Raw genomic sequence first — 26,498 nt, forward strand, 5'->3', positions numbered from 1 at the left:
CATTAACCCAAGAATATTTATAAATATGACAGGATCTTTTAGCAAATTTTTAAAAAGATTTCATATCCTCCTGTACCATGTTATTTATTTATTTATCTATCTATTTATCTATCTATCTATTTATTTATTTATTTAATTTATTTAAGAGGCAGAGACACAGAGACAGACTCCTGCATGTGCTTGACCAGGATCTACCTGGCAAGACCACTAGGGGGTGATGCTCTGCCCATCTGGGGCGTTGCTTTATTGCTCAGCAATGAGCTATTTTAGCGCCTGAAATGAGGCCATGGAGCCGTCCTCAGTACCCAGAGCCAACTTTGCTCAAAATATTTGAGCCATTGCTGTGGGAGGGGAAATGAGAGAAAACAATGGAGGTGGGGTGGAGAAGCTGATGATTGTTTCTCATGTGTGCTCTGGCCGGGAATTGAACCCAGGGCTTCCACATGCCAGGCCGACGCTCTACCACTGAGCCAAATAGGCCAGGGCCATATCAATTTCTCAGTAACATACTTTTAGAAAAATGTATCATGGCTAAACTAGTTTCCAATTTTATTTCCTAAAGATCATAAGAGAGATTTTACAAATGTTATCTGATAGTGTTGTGAATGTAATTAAAACAAGCAGCAGGACTCCATAGCCATTGTAATGTTATTATCAGGACTTAGAATAGGGTAGGGAAAGGAAGGGCCATGGGTTACCTTTGGATTTGGCTTAGGCAAGCAGATTTGTGTTTCTATGGAGAACATGCAGATGTTTCCCATTCGCACAGCTGATATAAATGGATCTGAGGCCGTAAATGTAAATGATGGGATTAAAATGCTTCATGAACTTTCCATGGTCATATTTTATGTCTGTCATAATATTTTATAAATAATTTATTTTAATGGAATTAGATTATCCTATCCAAGTTTACTTCTTACTGTAGGAAGACATGGAGTACATTTTAATGATGAATCATTCCAGTTATATTAGTTTGTTAAAAACCTATTTTTTTTGTTTGAAACTGATTTTAAAAGTATTTTTTTTCTCACAAAACTATTTTACTAGAATTTGTTCAATTCTTGTTTAAAATGAACAAATGAAGCTACTTACAGTAACACTGCTAATATAATAACAATATAACTTTGATTTTTCTTTTGTCAAGTTGGTTCATAATTATTTGATTTCTTGTGTTTTATAGCACCCTCTCAAAAACATACATGTAGTTTCTTGTCGATTATACTTTAATGAACTTTTAAATACAACCTTAATGGGTTTATCTGTAAGGATAACTTTTCTGATGTAACTATTGATGATAATTTTTTTAGAAATCTGATGAACTCTAACTTCCAAATTAATCTAACTATACTGTGAAAACCGTTCATTGAAAAGTGTCATACAATCCTATATGCATTATTTTGTTTCTACTAAAATGCTAATAAAGGTTATCCAATGTGCTTGGCTCCTGAGATAATGAAGAAATAGGTGGTGTATAAAATGAAATGTGAAGCATATTTTTTTTTCATTTTCTGGAAAATCATTACTTTTTTTCCCTTCACACTTGAAAGTTTGAGAGCAACCTTCTCTTTCACTTATTTTTAAGGCACAAAATTTTGTACATTTTGCAATTTTATCAACCCTCTACCCCTTATCTCTTCTCTTTTTTTCACAGGTGATTTCTATTCACTACTTTCCAAGCTGCTAGGAGAAAGGGATGATGTTGTTCATGTGCATAAATATAATCCCACAGAAAAAGCAGAATCAGAGTCAGACCTGGTAGCTGAGATTGCAAATGTAGTCCAAAAGAAGGACCTTGGTCGATCTGATGCAAGAGAGAGTTCAGAACGTGAGGAAAGGGGCAATGCTATTCTGGTCAGAGACAGAATTCACAAATTTCACAGATTAGAATCTACCTTGAGGCCAGCAGAGAGCAGAGTTTTCTCCTTACAGCAGCCCCTACCTGGTGAAGGCAACCGGGAATCAGAACACACAGGAGGTGCGTGTAGGGCTTTTTTGAAGAATAATGCTGCAATCCACATTAGCAAAATCTGAAGGGAATAAAAATTAATGGGCGAAAAACTCTTCAATAAAAGGACTTATCATTAGAAAAAGTATTTCTCAGATTTGGGTTATCAGATATCACATTGGTTTGAGGAGTATTTCTTTGTGTTTTGGTCTAATATTAAATAAATTCAATTACCATTCATTTGGCAAGCCAGAATTACCAGGTCCAAAAATATAGTACTTAGATCCTATTGGGATGGTAGCATATTCAAGGTAACACATTTTAATTATAATAATATTCTCCATTTTGCTCCATGGTAAGAAAATAAAAATTCAAAAGCATGATATGAAAATTCCCAGTTTTATGAACTATTTACACACTACCTTCTTTTAAGGTATTTACCTTACTCTCAAAGTAATTAATACTTATCATACAATTGACTTGTACATAGTATTTTTATGACTTTGATTTCTTGAGTTCCATCACTAGTTGGTATCTTAATTGAAAAATTGAGTAATTATTTCTGAAGGGACGTCCAGCAAGTGAGTAACTATCAGATTTATCTATATTTCTAACCATGATTGGCTTCCATAATTAGAAGACAATACCTTATTCCCTTCAGGTTTCTGTACCAGCAAATAATGAATGCCTCACTTTTGTCTTTAATTGTGTTGTAGCCTCTGTGATATTGATTGTGTTTTATGTTACTTGCTAATGTGGAAAGCCAGACAATAGAGCATGTGGAAATAATCTCCAAAAAAGTAACTGATGGTCGTGCACAGCAGCTGTCCGTGCGTGGGTTGGAATGACACAGGCTGCCAGCTTGATGTTTTCAATACAGCTTTGCAGGAAGCCATTCATTATTCAGCACCCAGCTGATTTTTATTTATAACTGAAAATAATTAGCATGCAGTGTCTTTTGCTCACATGGAAGTTTTGAGTGTTGTCCACTGAGACTGGCCCAATGTTCACTATGAGATATATATTAGCTGGAACCCAGATGTTTACTTTTTCATATTTAAACACCATTAGCCCTCCTCTAACTCATTCTAAATTTATCTAATAAATATGTGTTTCTCAAGAGGTGGTCCCTGAACCCCCTTCCATCATCATCTGGGGTGCTTTGAAAAACCTAGACTCCAGAATCCTACCAAAGAACAATGAATTACATCTCTTGAGTATGATGCCTGGAAGTCAGGCCCCTTCCCATTTCATGAACCGAATAGGGTGTCTGAACCTCTGTATTAAGAACAGTAAATTGTAACCCAAACAACATGGAAATAAAAGGCAAAAGGGCCTCTTTGGTGAGAATACAATTCTATTCAAGGGTAAATGTTTGAGTTGCAGCGTGCTTTCTTCCATGACAGGTGTTTGTTAGTCTTGAATTTGAAATAATACCGTCATTTATAGGCATCATAGGTGTCAATGAAAAAGTCATAGTTTGACTTAACACATTATATTCCTAAAACCTGCTTAGTTTTCCTAAGAAAGAAGCGCGCTTAAAATACCAGAAATATGCCTGACCTGTGGTGGCGCAGTGGATAGAACATTGACCTGGAATGCTGAGGTCACTGGTTCAAAACCCTGGGCTTGCCTGGCCAAGGCACATGTGGGAGGTGATGCTTCCTGCTCCTCCATCCCCTTTCTCTCTCTCTCTCTCTCTCTCTCTCTCTCTCTCTCTCTCTCAAATGAATAAAAGAAAAAAGAAACGTGTTAAAATACCAAAATAAATACATTTCCTTTTCAAATCTCTTCATACTCTCCAGGGTGGTCAAAATGGCAGTGTCCAGAAGAAAAATGATTCCCCATGATCTGGTTTAGGAAGTTTCCTTTCATTTTAAATATGTGGGTGAATTTCAATGAAGTAAATAAAACAATGAGTTTTATAAAGTAGTAACCTACAGCACAAACCCTAACTATAGAAAGGAAATGTGCATCTGTTTTCTTTGTGAAGTGATTTACTTTAGTGTTATTTCACTACTATGATTCAAAAAGCTTTTCAAAATTAAATGCAAAATATCAACTCATATTTAGGTAGCCTATTTCCAAGAGTCTTTTTCTTTTCAATTCTCTTTCACTGTTTACCATAACACAATGTAATATCTAACTTTAATTAGAGATGTTTAATTCTTTTTTGTATGCCGGAATAAAACCTATCCTTAAAAAGCTTTCATTTGCAAAAAAGAAAGTAGGAAATTATTAGCATGTAGTGCCCTAGTAAAATATATTAGCAGTCTAATTCATGTATATTCCGCAGGGTATGAGTAAGGAGAATAAATTTAATGGATAATCTTTTGTTGTTTTTCTCATACCCTTTCTTTACTCCAGGCAAAGCTTAGAATGGGACCCTAATGGTCCAGAGGAATTAACTGTCTCCCTGATTGCCTACTTTGCTATAAGGAATTATATTAGCTTCAAAGAAGAAAGCAGCTTTTCATATGAGAGTATTACTAAGACAAATGAACCAGTGTCACCCCAAAAATTCAATTAAAAAAAGTAAAGGCTATTATTGTGTTACTTAATAATATAGTTCATACTCATTTCATGTATCTTTGGTACCAATTATTAATATACACATGAAGGAAAGGAAGCCTAGAGAAGTTAACCAGTTTGAATGAGAACACAAATCTAAATTAAAACTTAGACTTCATGACTTCCAATGTGCACCTTGGAGTTCTTTACACTTTAGTACAGTGATGCTCAGTCAAAGGGGCTGGCCTGTTTGCCCAGTTAAAAGGCACCTCCCTGGGGCTCTGGATGCTCACTGCTGTTCCACTCAGGACCCTGTTCTGATGTCCCCAGTACATGGCACTAGCACAGCCCAATACAGTGGCACTTTCAGAGGCAGCACTTTAGATTCATTGACCTGCCCAGATTTTGCAACTGCAATGTCATGATGGATCCCATCCAGCTGATTTGAGGGTTTAAAGGTGACAGAAGATCAGCTCAAAAATCTGAATTTGACTGTGTATGGTAGGCCCAGGACTACCTAAATGTTTCAAAGGCAACACCGTTTTGTGGACCTGCAGATTGTTCTAAATTTCACTTGGTTCTATACCCTGGCAACCACTTTTTTTTTTTTCCAGAAGTGAGAAGCAGGGAGGCAGAGAGACAGGCTCCTGCATGTGCCCAACCAGGATCCACCCGGCATGCCCATTAGGGGGCGATGCTCTGCCCATCTGGGGCCTTTCTCAGTTGCAACCAGAGCCATTCTAGGGCCTGAGGCAGAGGCCATGGAGCCATCCTCAGTGCCCGGGCCAACTTTGCTCCCATGGAGCCTTAGCTGCGGGAGGGGAAGAGAGAGACAGAGAGAAAGGAGAGGGGGAAGGGTGGAGAAGCAGATAGTTCCTTCTCCTCTGTGCCCTGGCTGGAAATCAAACCCGGGACTTCCACACACTGGGCCAACACTCTACCACTGAGCCAACCAGCCAGGGCCTAAACCACCTTTAAAGTTGAGTTTTTCCACCTCATTTTGGGTTGAGTATCCGTGGGCACCAAAATTCATGAAGAGCACCATAGGATGATACCTTCTAGCCTTGCAGAGCTGAGAAGGTCCTTGGCATTCCCAGAAAGAAGGTGTTTAATACTGTGTCTTCAGTGTGTCTCTGAATGCAACCTTCACAAAGATGGCGCCTCTTTCTTAGGTCTTATCTTCATGACTTGCGGTGAAGTTCAGAGTCTATTCTCAAAACTCTTCCCAACAATTGTGAAAACAGAAACAAAAATTTTCTGGACAGGCTCAGCTAGACTAGACTGAGGTTTTCTATCTATTGTTGGATGGAGCCTTCCTCAAGTGGGAAGTAGTAGCCACAGCCACACAGGCACATGACCATGTAATACAGTACCCCCCCCCCCCAGTAGTTCTCCATTTGTCTAAAATAACATTTGAAAACTACTCCGTGGAGGTAATATGATACAGGAGCCTGACTACCTGGCTTTGAATACCTGCCGTACCATTTATTATGTGGTTCCTAGGCAAATAATACATGGAAAGTGCTTTGGACAGTTTCTGGCACATAGAAGACATTTAATAAATGTTATAATAAGTTAATAATTATGATTATTGCTGCCATTTATATCATGTTGGATAAAAATTTCAAAAATTTAAACACCAAAGTAATAGAACTAAATAGTAATTACTTTAACTTAAGCAGCATCTATGAGAGACTTTTGTTGCACTGTGTAGGAAAGCTGCAAAGTTTGGCACTCTAATTTGATAAATTATGAAAATTACTTGGCAGGGTTCTATCATAATGGGAGCTTGTGGCTTTTCAAATCTCTGATTACTTCTATTGATTTGCCCTGATATGTGCCTGTGATATACGGTGTACAGTTTGAAAATATTCAACTGCGTAAATTGAGAAGCAAATGCACTCTTCCTTACACCTAACATAGTTTTGGTTTCTACCATTAGTTTGTTATCTGTATTGAGACAGCATTAATAGAATAAAACAAAATGACAGTGTCTTTATTCTAGTTGCCTTCTGGAAACTAGACTCATTGAACAATACATTAAAAACTACAATAGCTATTCTCTCTGACAAATTTGATTGGAGTACTATTTGCTAGCATATAGAAGCCTGATTCAGCATATATTGCATACCATTGGGCATCTAAAAATACATTTGTATTTGTGTGAAGCTTTCCATCAGATAAGAGAACTCACAGAGTCTTTAAGTGTTTGTTATATGATACACTTAGATTTAATTTAATTTCTATGGACAACTTTTACTTAACTCAGAGTCCATCCTTTTAACATATTTCAGCCATATGCTTACCTCTAGGTTCAAGTCGTACAGTATTTCCAGAGTAAAATAAGGCATTCAGTTGGCTGATTTTTTTTTTTTTTTACTCTCTGGAAGGGAGGAGAATAATAAAAACAAGCACATACATTACCCATACTATGAGCCAGTCTAAGCGTTTTAGATGCATTAACTCATTCCATCCTCATAGCAAAAACACCATTTATAACCACCCTAGAAGGGAAGAAACTGAGGCATAGAAAGATGATAGCTTGAAGAACCAAGATTCAAAGCCAGGCAGGTTTGCTCTAAGTCTTGGTTTTTAATCACTTTGTTATTCCGCCTCTCACAATAAAATAAAAATAATGGTAGGTAGGAATGTAGATAGATAGATGACTGCTTTTTTCCAATCATCCCATTATCTCATCTAGAGTTATAAGTAACTGTGGTTGTGTTACTTTTGGTCATGCTTTCTCAATCACTATCCAAACAAATTGACCATCATTTGTAAAAAGATGATCTCGTTTTCTCATTTAAAAGGAAAATAAATTCTACTAACGCTTTTTAGTCCCTAGTTATGTCTTAACGCTCTCACTTCACTCCCATTAAATGAGACATTATAATTAGCTCTTGGGTTTTTTTCTGACATGGGTATAAATATTTCTCCTATAGTTTTAGTTCATTATAGTTATTACTGGCACCTCCAATGAATAAACAATCCCCGACCAAAAAAAGTTATCTTTTCCTCACTAGGTTGAGAATTTGCAAGTATAGAAAAAGCAACCACTACCTTTGGTTCTTGTTGAGGTCTTCTAGTGATTTCATCGGCTCTTTCCCCCAAGATTAAACGATAACAGCCTAGGTTTGCTCAGGTTAAGTCTTAGTCCTGGGTTTAAAATTCTATCTTTTCTCAACTTGATCTAATTCTGTTAGTCATTATGTAACAGGTAAATGAATACCCTTTTAAAAGCTTATTAATAATTTTATGTGAAAGCAGCGTTGATCATTAACATTAATCTTTTTCTTGGAAAGATATAATTCATTAATTCTTTTAGTGATTTATTGATACAATTTTAAGAGTAATGTTTAATTTTCTTCTGAAAGTAGTAACTTTTTTCCTAAATATATGGTGGAATATAAGGCAAAGGTTCTTTTGAAATAATCCAATTATTTGACATCTGAATTTAGAGCAGCTGACACTTGGAATTGGGAATGGCTTCCCAATGTCATGTATAATTAAATTTGTATTTAATTTTCAAATTAAATCTGTAAGTCTACGTAATTAATCATGTATTGAATCATTTGTTAGGTAAAAGCTAAGAGGAATCTGAACTCAAAATTTTAACTTCTCTGTGATAATGTTACACTTAAGTTAGAACACAAATATATTTTATCATACAATTTCCTTAATAAAGATTTGAGATCTTCCTTCATTGGAAAAATCGTTATTAATAGATAATTATTAGAAAAGGAACATCCTTAACACTGATGCCTGAAGTCTGGCTCAAGCCGACAGTTTCTTCCCTATGAGATAAAAAAAATGACCTGGGACTAGCCTGTATATTCAGACCTTCTATGAATCTCATGTAGAGATGGACAGAGATTGGGAAAATATCAGTGTTAACTCTTTATACATACACCACTAGTCCTCGATGACTGCCTTGATTCTTGATCAATTCATTCGGAAGCAAACAGCCTTTACCTACTCTCATGAGAAAGATGGTAACCCTGGAAGCAAAAACATCAATTAACTGAGCTAATGTTCACAGAAGAGAACACATACTCAGATTTCCTTTAACTAGCTTAGAATTTCTAGTTAACACAGAGACCTAGATCCTGAAGGTTTGGTCTTGGCTAGGGAATTTTAATAAATGTGCAATTATATGTTATAATGAAAGTGAAAGTAATTTAATATAATTTCTCCAGACATTCTTGCCATGCACAAAATTGTTTTCTTTTGCATTGACTCTGTCCTTAAAGAACCATTCTCTCAGTGTCAGCCCTCTATATTGCCTCAGCTGTCACCTTGACTGTTTTGAAAATTCACCATAAGTATAAGGTCTACCGGAAAGTTCTGTCCGTTTTTGGAATAAAACAAAATACAAATTTTTCTTACCGTCAATAAACTTTATTCAATTATATAATTGCCATTATTATTAATGATTTCTTGCCAGTGTGAGGGCAATTTGTATATCCCATTTTTGAAAAATTTTTTATCTTTTGATGCAAAAAATTGAACCAGTGCTTGTTTGATATCTTCTTCATTTTTGAATTTTTTGCCCTTCAAAAAATTTTGTAAGGACAAAAACAAGTGATAGTCGGAGGGTGCTAAGTCTGGGGAATATGGTGGATGCAACAGACATGCTTCTGTAGCATTTCTTCCTTGTTGAAATTCGTAAAAATTACAGTGGCGTAAATGAATTTTATCAGTAGCCATGGGTACACTATCGCTTCACACATAAGACTAATGTGAATCAACTTTGTTTTAGTTAATTTGCTACATCAGTATGTATACATTAAGTGATAAAAATAGAGAGGCACATATGCGCCAAATAAACGTGCTTACGTGTCAAAACTTGTGATAGAAACGGACAGAACTTTCTGGTAGACCTTATATATGTTTTACTAAATGAGTACATATTTACATTGAGCTTTCTTCTTGAAAGTAGGTGACAAAATAGTTTGTTAGTCCGTGATCTTTGTAGACTGTCAAGCACTTATCGAAGGTCAATAATAATTGGCATATTCATAGCTAGGTTCGAGTTCTTTACACAATACTTCCAATATTTTATCACAATCACATTTGATCCCAGAGCAATGTATTCATTTTGGATGTTACATATTTTATAACAAAATTACTATCTATGCACCTTCCTGAGCACCTAACTTCCAATACCAGTTGGTGACTCACCGAATAGAAAGCTTCCAGGAACCAAAATACGTATATATTTATTGTATTTAAAGAAAAAAAATTAACCAATTAGCATTTTTTATTAAGTCTATTCACAGTGTCTTTAGCATAGTGCTGAGGATAAAAAGAGGTAGTATAAGTTAATTACAGATTATGAAGTCATTTAAATGCTAGTTAACAACATAAAGATGAAAGACTAGAGCATAAAGTTCAGGTTGGTGCATTAATTAGGCCATTGCAGTGAGCCAGGCCCTGTGCAAGCCTTGGTGACAAAACACTGTATAAGACATGATTCCTGCCTTCAAGAAATTTGATCTAGTTGTCATAGTTCTGGACATTGAGAATCTGATGAAAGCAACTAAATATGTATATTGTCACAAGGTCCGTGCTTCTTTGGTGCTCATCCGGACTCTTCAGGAGCTGGTGAGTGAGTATAGAACGATGACCCCCAAAGAGCAGACAAGCTGTAACTGAGATGAAAAATGAATGAAGTTCAACCTGAAATTCAAGCAACTTTAAAATAATTCAAAACATTTTCTTTGGGGGATGATTTATCCATCTGTTCATCCATCTAGGTATCTCTAATTATTATGCTTATGCCCCGTTTTCATAGTTCAGTTTCATAAACACAGTTTTAATTATGTCACCCCATGCTTAGAAACCTTCAGAGGTTCCCAATTGCCTGTAGCAGCAATTTGTGTTCTTTTTTCCTATTATGACAAGCGTGATGGATGATGACTGCTATTCATCCGAGCAGCCCTTTTCACATCCACTGCTGTGCCCAGAATTGTTTGCAAATTTAGAAATGCCAGCTGTAACTCTGCCCCGCTTCTCTCCAACTCAAGAAGGCATATCAAAGCCCACATGAGTGAGAATGACATTCTCATGTGCTCTAATGTATTTCAAAAGAAAATGATTCCCAAACTCTGCTTTACTGCTACTAGTAAAGTATTGCAGCGTGCCTCAGAATTAATCATAGTATAGAGCAAGACACCACAGCTCAGAACTACATTCATTCATTTTTAAATCCATACTCCTCCATGTTGTGTACAATACATTTTCCAATCTAAACTAGATCTGTGGGTCTGTTAATCCTGCCTTCTGCTCCCCTGTCCCCACCTGATATACACAAGTATCTTTTCCCTATTTCTTGAAGATCTTGAAGTGCATTTTGCGATTATAAATATCTTCTCTTTTGATCTTTCTGGTCTAAATATTGTGCCCACTCATTTTTTTAACCTATAAATGATTATTTTATTTTTTAGGAAACAAATATTTTATTGTATTGATACATGTGACCTTAAATATACTCTGAACCACACAGAAAAATAATCAAATTGCTTTAGAATCCCATCTTCTTGTGTTGCTTTGTTTCATAACAAAGGCTATAAAAGTTGATCATGTACCTTATAGAACTGATTTTAAAACAAGTGACTTTTGATTACTTTGAAAATTCAAATCAGTCTTTTTTTCAGAAAATTAATTTAAATTTTTAGAAAATTAAAATTTTTTTTTATTTTATTTTTTTTTGTAGAAAATTAAACAGGGTGACATTGATCACCAAGAATACATAGGTTTCCGGTAAATATCTCCATAGAATTTGAACAGTTGATTATATTGTGTCCCCATCACCCAAAGTCGAATCATTTTCCATCTCTGCAGGCTTCTATGCTCAGTGAGCCCTCCACTTACCTAGTTTAAGTGCAAACACAATTGCTTCTTCCTCTGGGAGACCTCCCAGGTCTGACCTTAATCCTACCCTCTCCCAGCCAAGCCTCAGGAAGGATTATATAGGCTGTCTCCTACATTTCTGCCCTACATTGTACCATAAGTATTGGTTTCTGTTTTTTCTCATTTCATAGTTCCTCAAGGCCAAAAACAATGTTTCATTTCTTTGTGTTCCCAGAATCTAGCATAATGCCTAACCTAGGCAATACACTTAGGGAATATTTGTTAGAGTCACTTCAGCAAAGCTTGTAGGCAGAATTGATCTAGCCTCCTATTGATTGTGTTATATTTTATTGATTTTTATGAAAGAAAGGAAGGTAACTGTGCAAAGGTAAAAATATTTTGAGTGAAACATTTTATACTATTTTTTTGTATAGTTAAGAGAATTACTTTCAAGTATGTGTTCTCACACTGGTATCCTCTCAAATTTTCTAAAGCTAATTATACAAGCCCTGTGCTTCCCTTTCTTTCTCTTCTTTACTGCCTGTCTTTGAGATTTTACTGTGTGGCTACGTCCTCCAGAGGGTGGGGAGGATAAGTGAAACTCCAATTGCTTCTTTTCTCCTTCTCAGCCTCTCTGTTGAAGCATTTGAGAGGGGAAGAAATATTGACACTGATATAACAGATTTCATAGTATCTTCATAACTATACAGGGTGGGGCGAAGTAGGTTTACAGTTGTTTGTATGGAAAATAACACAATAACTAACAAATACTAATACAAGAATAAACTTTCCTGTACTCACAATTGTAAACCTACTTTTGCCCTACCCTGTTACCTTAGTGTAGCTACTCCATATATCACACCTCTTTATTTATGAGCTTGTTTATAAAAGAGATTAACACAAACTAACCCAGCATTCTTATCAGAAATGAGAATGATTTGGAAGTCATTTGGTTACAGAGTTCCTGTTATTTTTTTTCCTTTCTCCTATGTTAGGAAGCAGTGAAATATAAGCAGTGAAAGAGAATGTCTCCCTACTCCCATTTTTTATAGGAACACTGAAGTCAGGAAAAAGGAAATTGGTATCTTATATAATTCCTTGTACAAGGGATAATCAATGATGGTTTATTGTGGGATCTAATGCATATTGAACATTGAGAATTTATACAGGAGAGTTAATTGAGAGAGGGAGAGAAAGAGAGAGAGAGAGAGAGAGAGAGAGAGAGAGAGAGATGCTTATTGGCCATGCTTGATATTTATTTACATTTTAAAAATTTATATTAAAATGATGCCATTCATGTTGCCATATTTTCCAAAGATACTAATTTAAAATAATCTTGTTAAGAAGAAAATAGTCTCACATTTCTCCTTAATGATTTAGAGTAAGCTGGTTTTACAGGCATTTTTCAACAGGAAAAGAGCATATAATTCCCAAACAAGTTCACAGTCGCTTACTTTGTTTCATAGCTCAAGAACCTACTTGGCATGTGCATGTGGTGTTTCATATGTAGAGCACGGCTTGATTCTTTTCCCTTTGCATCTAGTGACATTACTGCATGAGTTTCTTATAACCATGTGAATCTTTATCAGGTTATATTAGCTTTCTTGTTTATACTAAATGTATGGATTTCTCTTTTAGATTTCCATGTAGAAGAGGCATTGGATTGGCCAGGAGTGTACTTGCTACCAGGCCAGGTTTCTGGGGTGGCTCTGGACCCTAAGAATAACCTGGTGATTTTCCACAGAGGAGACCATGTCTGGGATGGAAAGTAAGTAATGTCTTCCCTTCAGAGAGGAAGGCGCATGCATCACTTTTTATTAAACTAAGAATGGTAGTGAGAACACTAACAAGGTTCTTTTTGAACTTGATTTTTGTAGCAAAATATATTTTTTCTTTTATTGCATGACTGTGACAGGTAACAGAGAGAAAGTTTTTTGCATTTTTTTTAAGTGAGAGATACAGAGAGAGGGACAGACAGGAAGGAGAGAGATGAGAAGCATCAATTCTTCGTTGTAGCACCTTAGTTGTTCATTGATTGCTTTCTCATATGTGCCTTGACCAGGGGGCTACAGCAGAACAAGTGACCTCTTGCTCAAGCCAGTGACCTTGGGCTCAAACCAGCGACCTTGGGCTTCAACCTAGCAACTATGGAGTCATGTCTATGACCCCATGCCCAAGATGGCAGCAACCTCGCTCTCAAGCCAGGTGCGCCAGCACTCAAGCTGGTGACCTCGGGGTTTTGAACCTGGGTCCTCTGCATCCCAGTCCGATGATGCTCTTTCCACTGCCTGGTCAGGCAAAAGTCTTGTGCATTTTAAAACAAAGCAGTAGTTTTACCAACTAGTGAATGAAAAGAAGAGATGACAATCAGTGATTCTGCTGACTTAAACCGTATTTTGCTACCTTCAAGCTTTCACATTTCTAAGGAGAATAACATTAAAGGCAGCCAAGAAATTAGCTGAGGAATTCTAAGACTTCAAAGAAAGTGCACGAGAAGTTATTATTTGACTATCACAAACCACTCTGTGATTTTCAGGTTCTGGTGCAGACTAACCTAAGGCTGTTGGCCTTGCCCTTTTCTTTACATTGCTCCATGGCAGTGAGAACAAGGAGCCTTCTGGAGACTGTGGGTGGGGCAGTTTGGCCACCACACATGCAGAAATAATCAGTACCTTGGCCTTCATGTTTTCATGTAGATTAATTTTATTGCTCAAATGTGTTCTTTCATTGAGCCCCAAAGACTTAAGAATCTTGCCAGGACTGTCCATTTACTCATTTGTTTTAGCACAAATTTGCATAAGAAGGTAAATTTTAAAATACTTTATCAATTAAATGTGGTCTATCTTCCCCTTCCAAGTATACAGCTATACATCTGGAAAATTGAGGGTCTACTTATATAGTTCAATTGTTCTTCTTCCTCCATTTTCGGAGATGTTGGTTAAACTTATGCTAAACCTGCTCTGTCACATACACATAAGTACAGTTTCCTTCCTGCAGCCGGAAGTGGAACTCAGTCAGCATTTCCAAATAGACTGGTACTTTGTTCCTGTTTAATTGTCTTTTCCAGTTGTTTTACTTGAAAACAGAATTGGAGAAAGAGATCACTTCAGAGTTCAAAAGAAACAACCGAACTCACTATTCCTATTTATACCTCTCTGTTACATGGTCTTAGTCATTATTGAACATCCAGTGGTACTTTAACAAGTGCTTTTAAAAGCAAACTGTTACTGTTCTTTGTAGCATAGTCTTTATTTTAATGAATATTGCCACATTTTCTACGTGAGTTTCTAGCCTCATTTTACCAGACAAGAAAATTGCAGCATCATTTTCTCCCATTTTCATTTTCCTTTTAATGTGACATTTATTCCGAGTAAACAGCAGAGGCTGGAGTAGTTTAATAGAAAAGGGGGCAGTAAACAGCAAGTCTAGGTGGGAGATGATGGGAGACTCTGAAACAAGGGTCACATGAGAACCTTTCTGTGACTTATATGGTCCTAACTGAAAAACTGCTTTTTTTCCTGGCATCTAGCTTTCGTCTAGATAACCGGTATCATATGTAAACAGATTCCAGTTTCATTGCCAAAGCCCTGGTGTTTACCCTGATAAACAGCAGGAACAAAGAGGTGTTTTTAAAAATGCAAGAATTCTTCAGAGCAGATGTGCTGATTCACCTTACTAAATCTCTGTTTCTTCTTTCTTGTTCATCTTTATCTTTCAGATTAAGAATATTTGCTATCTCTCTTTCCTTCTGCATCTCCTGGATTGCCAGTTGGCCTCTAGCACCCTTGGCAATCCATGGGTGTGAGGAAAGTCCTTTCAAGGGCCCAGGTCTCTGCTATCAACAACTGTCTGTTTTATTATTCATTAAGAGAATTAGAAGTGGCTTACTCTGTTGCTTTGGGTTTTTTGTTTTTTTAGAAAAATAGGTTGGAATTTGTGGGTTGTGTTTTGAACAGTCATGCATGATTATCCTCCCTACATACTTAAGTCAAGTCATAGTTTTTCTTCTCCCTCATTAAGTATCCAAGGATTATATGAAGAAAAAGCACCTTCTTGTAGCATTTGTGATGTGCTGGTGTGAGATGAAAGAACTTAAAGATTTCATGAAAATTTTGCGTTCTTGTTGCTACCACTACTTAGAGTAGTAAGAAATCCTGCGTTAATTTTCTTGGAATCTTTCCTATCCTGATGTTTTCCATGTTCACAAAATTGTAGGTTGCATGAGGCCAAGGCTTGCTCCAAATCAAACCTAAGCACTCTGTATCCCCCAGTTTTTAGATGATTATTCTTTAAGTAGCAGACCGTGCTTGTAATTAATAATAATCTCCAATTATACTTAGTACCCAAAGGTCCTTTGACATCATCATACCATCTGTCTTTGTAAGTACTATTTACTCTTCATTCTTACCTGATATCCCTGATCAGCCCTCACTCTTCTACTTAACCATGCTAAATAAGTATGGCAACCAAGATTAATAATAATAATAATAATAAAACACTTTACCTCCTGAAAGATGATGGTTACTCCCTTTCTCAAATTGATTTCCATTTTCTTCCTCTCTGTCCCTTACTTTAATATGGCTACTTAAAGAAGCTTTTTCTAGCTGAAATAGGAAAGGCCTACTACCGGCAGGGTGTAATAAAATTTTGAAGAGCCTCTTGTCTACCCTAGTTTTAGGGCAGCATGGCAGATAGAGCTCTTTAAAGTTTAAATACCTCCCAGCAGGAGCTGGGTAGCTCCTGGCTCAGTAACAGCTGTTCCTGGGCCTCTATCTTAAAATCACCACTACTGTCAAAGACACTATTCCGTCTTTCTTTTATTTATCTCAGCTGTGGTCGAGGTTCTAGTATGCAGGACTCACATCATATACATACTAAACCTAATTATGGGTTTTACCCCTAATTTTTAGTAATGAAATGTTTCCTTAGATCTTGTATCATTTCTTCATGTAGAGTTGAAAGAGATCTTGGAAGTATGCAATTCTTTCTTTTACCAATCAGAGAGAACACTCAACACACACTGGCTTAGGAAAAGAGAAAAATTGTTAGTCTGTTACTCAGGAGTATGGTGGCCCAAACTACATGACCACGATCTACTTCTTAGCACGCTTGCTCCTGATTGACTCCATTCTTAGGCCCTGATTAATCCTCCTCCTCCCTTGCTGCTTCAGAATCCATTATCGTACTAGTCTCGTGGAAGAGATAGTCTCTGTTCCTGATAAAGTCAATAGAAAATCCTTAAACTGAGTGTTTTAGCATTCTACAGCCTGATTGAAGTCACGTCTCCAGTCATTGTGGGCAGAAGAATGAAATCTATCTAACTCTTTGACGGAACCTAAATTGTTGTTGTCGTTTTTCCTGTTCCTTGAATGTGGTAGTAAAGTTGACATCATCAGGGAATAAATGGGCTGAGAGAGGCGCTCAAATGTTGGGTCACTAAAGAAAACTTGAGGCTTCATTAGCACAAAATAGTGCAGTAGACATTGAGCACCCAAAATAGCAAATGTCCACCAGAGAGCTCATCTCCAGCTCCCCCTTCAATGCAGACATCTCTTTACAAAATGTTCTACACTTATCCAGTGCTTGAATTCTTTCAGTGCCAAGAAATTCCCTAGATATGAGACACACTTTTCAATTGTGGGACTCATCTACACATTATAATGTTCTTCACTATGTTCATCTCAGATCTGAGTCCATAATTTCACCTCACAACAGCCTGACAGAGAATGATTTTACTCCCATTTATCCATGTCAGTTATTTGCCTATTTGAAGAAAGCCTTATCTTCTACAGGCTAAATATCCCCGAGGGCCTCAACCAATCTTGATGCTGACATGATACTTTCATATGAAAGTGCTCTGGTTTCTGAGCCCTATAAAGTGTTTCGTTGAGAAGTGGCCACAATACCTCATGTATTATCTGATCTGCAACACAATTACTTTCCTTGATGTATTATCTATATATCTATTAATATAAGATTACATTCACTTTTATTCAGCGGTATCATCACTTTGTTGCCTTGTGTTGAATCTGTAATATACTAAGATCTCCAAATATATTTCATAAATTGTGCTCAAGTTTTACTGGAAATTTATACTCATGTGGTGTTTTAAAATTCAGGACTTTATTCCGATTACATTTCGCTTCATTAGATTTTAGCATTGCTTCAATTTTCAGATACCATTTTCTTCTCAGTTAACCAGAGGATAAGTTATCCCTCCCAGCCTTGGTTGTGTCAGAGCTGTTTGATGAGCATGGCTTTCATTTCCTCATAAATGCTGTTTATAAAATTTGTATACATAATCAAATCATTAGTTAAACGAGTTCTGTTTTTAGAGGTGTAGTCTTTTGGGAATCTTCTTCTGCTTGTCCCCAAGATAGCTTACAATCCTTCTCTTCATCAATGCTTCACGGAATTTTGCCAAGACCTATTATTTCATAAATCTATCCAATTCCTTACTTTCAGAAAAATCAATTCAAGATTTGCCTCACTATTAACCTGGAGTCTCATTTATGATATCCACTTGAGCTTGACCAGGCAGTGGTGCAGTGAATAGAGTGTCGGTCTCGGGAGAAGAGGACCCAGGTTCGAAACCCTGAGGTCTCTGGCTTGAGTCCAAGTTCACTGGCTTGAGCAAGGGGTCAAATGCTTTCCTGGAGCCCTCCAGTCAGGGCACATATGAGAAGTAATCAATAAACAACTAAGGTGCCTCAACAAAGAATTGATGTATCTCATCTCTCTCCCTTCCTGTCTCTCTGTCCCTGTCTGTCCCTCTCTCTTTCTCTCTGTCTCTGTCTCTCTCACTAAATATATATTTATATCTGCTTGAGGTCCTGCTTCTATATCTGAAGATTCTTTCATAACTTAAGAATTCACTGGGCCTGGAAAATCCCTCAAAGTTATTGAGGGATCCTTTGAACCTTTATACCTGAAGAATTCTACAAAAGCAATGTCTCCATTTTCTACCCTTCTCTCTCATATCCCCATTTACCATTTTACTGAGCAACCTTCTTCCATTTTATGCCATTTCCTCTCCTTCTTCTTGGTAATGTGGTTATTCTTACATTTCTTCTACATAGACACATTAAATTGGATAACTGCTGGGGAGGTTCTCCAGTCTAGTGAGCACATTCCAGTAAGAAAAACCACATTATCATTATCATTATTATTATTATATTCTTTTTATTGTTTTTAGGACAGGAGACCTGAGTTTGAATCTTGGCTATCCTTTCCTAGCCTTGAGACTTGCATCAGGACATTTGAACTCCCTAAATCTCAGTTTCCTACTCCAAAAAGTGAGGGTTTAATAAGTACCTTATTCTGTTGAGTAACAAAAGCCAGTGTTACGTGACTCATCCCCAAGTGCCCTGACTGGCCAAACAGAGTCTGGCGCCGTGTTACCCAGTTCTTTGTTCTTTTCATTCCTGTTTGTGATGCCTCTAGTGGTAGGTCCATCAGGGCACTAAATATTCATACTTCTTTCTTTGTCTGCCCACTTTTTTTTTATCACAGGGATTTTTCTCCATGTGTATATATTCAGAAGTGTTTTTAACGTAGTATTAAATTATATCCCGTTTAAAGTCTCTGGCTTTTGTATGGTATGTCTTTGCTTTCTAAACATTGAGAGTACATTTCCATTTATTTTCTCACTTAAAAATCTATGGCTCTCTCTCCAGCTTCTTAATTTATATAATTACAACATTATATTTTATTTCTCTCTTCAGTTACTATTATTTATTTTGTATTTCCTTAATTTTGATTGATGGCACAGAAATTTATTTTCTCCTTACTCTAGTTCTTTCTCATGTGGCTCTAGCAAACCGTTTCTTCTTGGCCTTATCTAAACTATTTGATTAGCTGCTAATGTACAAAATCATTACTGGGGGATTCAAACAGCGAAAATAAAGAGCTGACGAATTCTGGCATGTGGGCTGCAGTTCAGTATTTCGGCTGAGTGCTTTTTCAAAGAAGCAAACAAAGATCAGCGGTGCTCCAGGCACTGTGTGAAACGTGCAGGGTGTTATTATATCCTGTAAAAAGTTAAATGTGGTTGAAATAAAGACCTCTCTGCAGCTTGTAATGCAGGGCAGCTGCTTTAGAACACTAAATAAGCAATTTGCTATAGCAACGGTGTATACAGCTTCATAATCTGACATCCATTTGTGAGCTATTCAAGGGTTACCTTTCTTTGAATTACAAAAGAGTTTATAAACTAGTTTATTTGGCAAATTGTGTGTCTGTGTGTGATTTTTCCCATTTAAGAGAAAATACCAAGTTCTTTTCTTACTTGCCCTGTGTAACTACTGGAGGCCAGGTGCTGGTTACATGAAGCTCAAGCCATCTCAAGTGAAAGGCCCACCCATCAGTTGAATGACTAACAGTCCCTTGACATTGCCAGTTTAAACATATAGCCATCTGTTATAGGGAATCACAAAAGGCTTTCAATGTATGTAACAGGTCAGACCTATTGTGTTGTGTTTAATTCCTTTAAAGCTATAATTTTCCTAAGAATTCTAGAATTTTATTATTTGCTATTTATGTTTTTGAAGTAAATTGATATAGTTAAAATCATGATGATATAAGTATATTGTCATCTTTGATTTTTGTTTTGTTAGGTTTACTTTATTTATTTTCTCTGTTTTGAGAGGTGATGGTTCACAGATTCTCTAAACAGTAAATTCAAGAACTTGTCTAACCACTGAGATCCTTAATGGATACAGGGGAATTATACCAATACTGTGAATAATAATCATAAAGCTTTAAACTATAAGAGAAGTGGCAAGTCTTAAACATCACATTAATGCATTTTATACATTAATGACATGAGGGTAAATTATGGCAGCAAAAAGAAACTAAAAAGGCCCTGGCCGGTTGGCTCAGCGGTAGAGCGTCAGCCTGGCGTGCGGGGGACCCGGGTTCGATTCCCGGCCAGGGCACATAGGAGAAGCGCCCATTAGCTTCTCCACCCCCCCTCCTTCCTCTGTCTCTCTCTTCCCCTCCCGCAGCCAAGGCTCCATTGGAGCAAAGATGGCCCGGGTGCTGGGGATGGCTCCTTGGCCTCTGCCCCAGGCGCTAGAGTGGCTCTGGTCGCGGCAGAGCTACGCCCAGGAGGGGCAGAGCATCGCCCCCTGGTGGGCAGAGCGTCGCCCCTGGTGGGCGTGCCGGGTGGATCCCGGTCGGGCGCATGCGGGAGTCTGTCTGACTGTCTCTTCACGTTCCAGCTTCAGAAAAATACAAAAAAAAAAAAAGAAACTAAAAAACAAACTAAATTATTTGTTGCTACATTGTAATATGATACTTGGAAAGCTATCTCCATAAATTGAGAGATCTGATATTTTTTGTTTATCCAATTTTTTATTTAAAATATCTGACTGATTTACTCTGTAGCTTATTTAGTTTTATTACTTATTTTTCTTTTGGCTCCATTTGCTACTTCACAATTTACTATAACACCACCAAAAAGTGAAGAATAAAAAGAAAGGGAATGATCGTCATATTAATTTTACTATTTATTAGCACCATTAGAATTTGACATTTCTAGATTTAGGGTATATATGTGCACCCAGATTGTGTTTGTGACAGCAAAGCTCAACTAACTGATACATTTTTCCCTTATATTTGTGAGCCATGCAGCACAGTACCGTTGATGAAGGATGTTTTTCACTTACCTAGTTATCAGCAACATTTTCATTTAATTTGACTGACATAATGATTATGGGTCTGGGTTATTTATATTTCTCCTGTATTTCTTCCTTACCGTAACTTGATTTGCGGAAGCCAAGTTCAACATTTTAGGTTCTTGATTCTGAGCTTACATGGCTGCCAGTGAGTTAGTTTAAGTTAATTTACATTTTGAAATATTTGAGGACCTGGAGGAATAAGCTGTAGCTATTTTTTTTAAAAAGGCCTTAATTAAGTTAGAGGTCATTATATGCTCCTGGGCGAGAGTGTCTCCTTTCTACTTTCTCCCCATCTCTAAGCAGTAGCAGTAGTGTTTCCTAAAATAGAAGGACCATTGGACCAGAGATTTAGGACCAGTGGTGAATACTTAAGTGAATGACAAGACTGACCAAAGGGTAAATTATCATCCAGAATTACTGCAGACCATTTCTGGAGGAAATCATGAACAGGCAAATATGTGAAGCTTCTTGTTTGGTTTGTCATTTTGCAAATAAGAGGTGATATGAAATTAGATATGCTGAGGTCTGATATATTCTAGTTTTGTCAGGATATACAATTGGACTGCCACTACTATTAGCTGTCAGTAGTGAGTCAGAACACTATACATAGATGCAGTAGATAACACATGGTGGAATTATGAGAATATGGCAACTTTCTATATTGCTAACCTTAGGTTGGGGCAAGGTAGAGAAGTAACATACTAGTGTATTCCATGCCCAAGCAAATAAACTGCAAGAAAAAAAATTTAGAAACTACAAAAGGGAAATCTTAATATGATCAATGGATTTTATCAGTATTGATCTCGTGGTCATCTTGTACTATATAGTTGCACAAAAAGCTACTATAGGGAAAACTGTACAGGATCAGATAACTGTAGGGTAAAAAAGTGCAGAAGGAATTGCCTTTTATTATTTCTTACAACTACATGTGAATCAACAATTATCTTGAAATTTTAATTCAAGAAAAAGGGCGAATATTTTTTTAACTTTATACAGTGAGGGAAAGCATAATTCTCAGATAATTTAGATTGCATTGTACCATTACAAAGCACTGAACTGTTTCTAAATAATGAGAAATATAAGGCTTACACCACAAAAGAGATGATAAATGTAGAGATATCATCCTATGTGAAACACAGCATACTCTGTGTCTCAGATGTGCTGAACTTATATTATTCAATATCATAGTCAAGTTGGGAAGAAAACCTCATTGATGGTTGAATCTGGTACCTTTGTTTTCTAGAAAATAAGCTATGATGTTTTTAGTACAAAAATTTCATATTGAAAATAGTTATAGACAAAAGGATAAACTCTTTGGTGTTTCACAGTAGTCAAAATAATGACTTCAGGTTTTTCCTTTACCAGTCTCCCCTGACTTAATAATACCTTGTATACTCTTACAGTGGTTCTAATAAAATTTCTCATTTCAATTTAATAACGATCCTATGAATATCTTATAAAATCTGCTTTGTTAGTGATGCTACTTCCATTTCATAAACCTATGTGTTTTTTTTCTAGATATTGCTGCTGTGTGGTTTTAACTACACTTAATAACATATGTAAACAATATTACTTCACTTTTAGCTTGACAACGTTGAATCAATATTTTGTTCTCAATTGAATGGATCATTAAGAACTACCTCAGGGACTTATTGTTATCTTTCAGGGAAAATATACCCAAAAGACTATAACAGTCAAGAAGCTCAAATAATTGTGTAATGTATATTTTTAATGGCAAGAAAATGTATTTTGAAATTTTTGTTCTACTCTGACTCTATCTAAGTTCCATATAAATGTGAGCCAACTAATCAATAGGCATATGACAGATCTGAGCAGTCTGTTGACTTTTCAAATTGCAAATGTATCTCCATAAATATGTTATTCCAATTCTTTTTGCTTATACAATTGAACTGCAAAATATTGGGTTTTTACAGCCTTGTCTGAGTGTATAAAGGAAATTTTATTTTATAGAAATATTCATTGATCATTCATTGACTTTTATTTTGCAAAAATACATATTTGTTATATGTACACACAGAGAGAGACATGCATGCACATCTCAACTATATGCTGATCCAATTCTTTGTGCTTGAAAATATAACTTGGCCTCTTGGTGCTTAATATATTTACCACTGTGACATAAGCTTATATTAGAAGAGTTTATCTTTGTCCTTTATCCCAAATAATTTCCCAAACAGGAATTGAAATAAATACAATGTCTGTAATAATTGTCAACTTAAGGAAAGATATTATTAAACTAACAAGGCAGATAGAAATATAGATGGAGCCTGACTAGTTGGTAGCACAGTGGATAGAGCATCAGAAAAGGATGCAGAGGACCCAGGATTGAAACCCCGGCTTGAGCGCAGGCAGGGTCGCTGGCTTCAGCAAGTGGTCACTCGCTCTGCTGTAGCTTTCTGTCAAGGCACATATGAGAAAGCAATCAATGAACAATTAAGGTGTCACAACAAAGAATTGATGCTTCTCATCTCTTTCCCTTTCTGTCTGTCTGTCTCTATCTTTCACTCTCTCTGACTCTCTCTCTATCTCTGTCAAAAAAAAAGAGAAAGAAATATAGATGAAAAGATATATATAAACATGTATGTTCAAAATATTTTATAATAACCTGGAAAATGCAGAGTTTAAAGGCAGACATAGTCACATTTGCTTTAGTTTTTACATTATTACATAGCTCATTTTGTACTTACAGAAAAGCTGTTACATGGAAAAGGTTTTGTGTCTCTCAATATGTATTTGTTTCCAGAATCCCTTCTATTGTATACTTTTGACAGATTTTGGACATTCTGTTCAATATCTGACAGTACAATAAGCAACAGAGTTTGGTCACTGCCCTTCCTGCTATCATTATGCTTTCCTTATCATTACAGAGAAAGTGAAAATAAGTTATGCTTTCTTTTGTAGCTTAAAAGAAAGTAGCTATAAAGTATTTTGAGGACCTTTTAAAAATATTAGGTAATTAGCCTGACCTGTGGTGGCGCAGTGGATAAAGCGTCAACCTGGAAATGCTGAGGTCGCCGGTTCGAAACCCTAGGCTTGCCCGGTCAAGGCACATATGGGAGTTGATGCTTCCAGCTCCTCCCCCTTCTCTCTCTGTCTCTCTCTCCTCTCTCTCCCTCTCTCTCTCCTCTCTAAAAATGAATAAGTAAAATAAAAAAATAAAAAAAATTTTAAAAAAATAAAAATATATATATATTAGGTAATTTAAGAGTTTTAGGTAGTAGTCCTCAGACTACCCTCGTGTGTGTGAATCACTGAGGGGCCTTGTGAAACTGCAAGTTCAGATTCAGGGGGATGTGCGACCTTGCAGGTCTGGGTGTTCTCTTGCTGCCGCTCCACTGGCCATTCTGAGCAGCCCAGTTCTGCAGGCTAATGGTGTGCGTGAAATCCAAGGTACTCAATCATCAAGGACAAAGGGTGAAGTCAGATATATCTGAGCTCTTTTCTTTATTCTGTAAAATCTCAAGTAAATTGTTTGCATTTCTCAAGTTCATTAACTTGCTTTATTTATTTATTTTAGCTCTTTTGACAGCATGTTTGTTTATCAGCAAAGAGGACTTGGGCCAATTGAAGAAGATACTATTCTTGTCATAGATCCAAATAATGCTGCGGTAATCCAATCCAGTGGGAAAAATCTGTAAGTTAAATTACTTACGTTGTTATTAAGGCACGTTCTACTTACAGTATTAGGTGTGAAGTGCATCATTGGGTCTGGTCTTGGAAAGAGTGTGTTAGATAGCAGTGGTGAGAATGTGTAGCTTAAGAAGGCAGGAAACTAATTGGGCCATCTCATCTTTTATTTTCTAAGTAGGTAGTTCTGAACCCTGACAATATTAAAATCACCTGGAAGCTTCAGAAAAAGTAGATTTACAGTTAATCTGAGATGAGGCCCAGGCATCAAAATACTTTTAAAGCTCCCCTTATGATTCTAATAGGTAGTCAGGCTTGAGAGAGCCATGGATACACAGATGTAAGGAGGTGAGTTGTGGTCATCTAGATATGAAGATTAAACATTCTTCTGCGGAAGAGTTATTTAACCAAACTGATTAAGTAATCACTGTTAAGAAAAAAGGCTTTTCTCTTTCCATCTAAAAGTAAAGACTGAACAAATGTCCTTTTTATCTTTCCTTAATAGGCATAGTAATTTGGCTCTGAAAGCCCTAATTATTTGGTCTTATTCCTAGATGGCATTTGCCAGCCAAAAACAAGTTGGCTGACACTCCTGGTCATTGAAAGAAAGGGGTGCCTGCTTACAGAGTGTCCTCAACCATTTTAACCTGTTAGGAACTGTACCCTACCTACTCCATCTGCTTGGGCATAGGGAAAACCGGGTTCTTTGAAAGGCAGGGAACCATCCACTTTGAATGCAGCTGCTTATTAAAATAGTAATAATTAGATTTTTTTAAATAGGATTCTAAGATGGTGAGTCAGGGGCCAAATTCTAATACCAGCTGCACCATTCAGTGAGTTTGAACCTCCCTCTTCAGCGCTCCACCCCATTAGTCAGAAACATTCTTATTCTAGAAAGGAGTCAAAGAGCAAGGCAGAGCAACAGCTGTTAAATCAAGTTGGCCAACAGTGGGGTGTCTTTATCCAAAGCATATTATAACTCTCACATTCCATCACAAAAACAGAGATCTAGTACAGTTAATTAGTCAAGATCACAGCCTTGGCTCATGAATTTAAAAAAAAAAAAAACAAATCTGTTTTGCCAGCATGGTGCTAAGACTAGACACTGACAAACAGACCTTGGAGATTCAGATGTCTTTGACCACAGCCATGTTAAGATGTCGTCCATGTGTTCGTTAATTCTGTCCAGGAGTTCCTTGAGCCTGTGAGCATCTGTCTCCATTAGTTTACAATTGTCTTACCCAGGTCATCCTAATTGATTTATTAAATGAATAGACTTCTCTAATAATTATCCAGCGCGCCACTTCACCTTGCTTAGATGAGCACGGCCCGTGTCTGCTGAGAGTGTTCTCTTTGGATTTCACCATCTTTAGTAAGCGCTGTTAAAGCTTTTGAGTAATATGCTTGATATTTTATATTAATACAGAAATATATTACCTTGCAATATATTTATTTATTTAGTGTGTGTGTGTTCCAATAAAAACTTTATTTTTAATTTTATTTTTCACTTTATTATTAAATTTACTAGGATGACACTGGTTAGTTAACAAAATTATACAGATTTCAGGTGCACACATTCATTGCACATCTGTACACTGTATTGTGTGTTCACCACCCCAAGTCAGATCTCCCTCCATCACCATTTATTTATCCCCCTAAATCCTCCTCCTTCTCTTCCCACCCTGTATCCTGTAGCAGTCACCACACATTAACCATGTCTGTATTTTTTTTTCTTTTTGGATCAATCCCTCTACCCCAATTCTCAGGCCCACTCCTGACAGCTGTCAGCCTGCTCTTTACCTGAATCTGTCTCCATTTTGCTTACTAGTTCATGTTGTTCATTAGATTCCACATATAAGTGA

At 36.7% G+C, this 26,498-nt stretch overlaps 1 protein-coding gene across 16 annotated transcripts in view; it reads left to right on the plus strand.

Annotated features, from left to right (window-relative positions):
* The window catches only part of PAM (peptidylglycine alpha-amidating monooxygenase), a 337,150-nt gene that overhangs the window by 286,763 nt on the left and 23,889 nt on the right, over positions 1-26,498 (plus strand). For 10 of the 16 annotated variants that reach the window (XM_066381913.1, XM_066381912.1, XM_066381917.1 and 7 more), the window contains 3 exons: positions 1,652-1,975; positions 12,947-13,076; positions 24,527-24,643. In XM_066381913.1, coding sequence (XP_066238010.1) covers positions 1,652-1,975; positions 12,947-13,076; positions 24,527-24,643 — 571 coding nt within the window. The remainder of the gene's footprint in view (positions 1-1,651; positions 1,976-12,946; positions 13,077-24,526; positions 24,644-26,498) is intronic. The other 6 variants (XM_066381923.1, XM_066381924.1, XM_066381927.1 and 3 more) reach the window with 1 other exon arrangement.

The sequence above is a fragment of the Saccopteryx leptura genome, chromosome 4, assembly GCF_036850995.1.
Source record: "Saccopteryx leptura isolate mSacLep1 chromosome 4, mSacLep1_pri_phased_curated, whole genome shotgun sequence".
Taxonomy (NCBI): domain Eukaryota; kingdom Metazoa; phylum Chordata; class Mammalia; order Chiroptera; family Emballonuridae; genus Saccopteryx; species Saccopteryx leptura.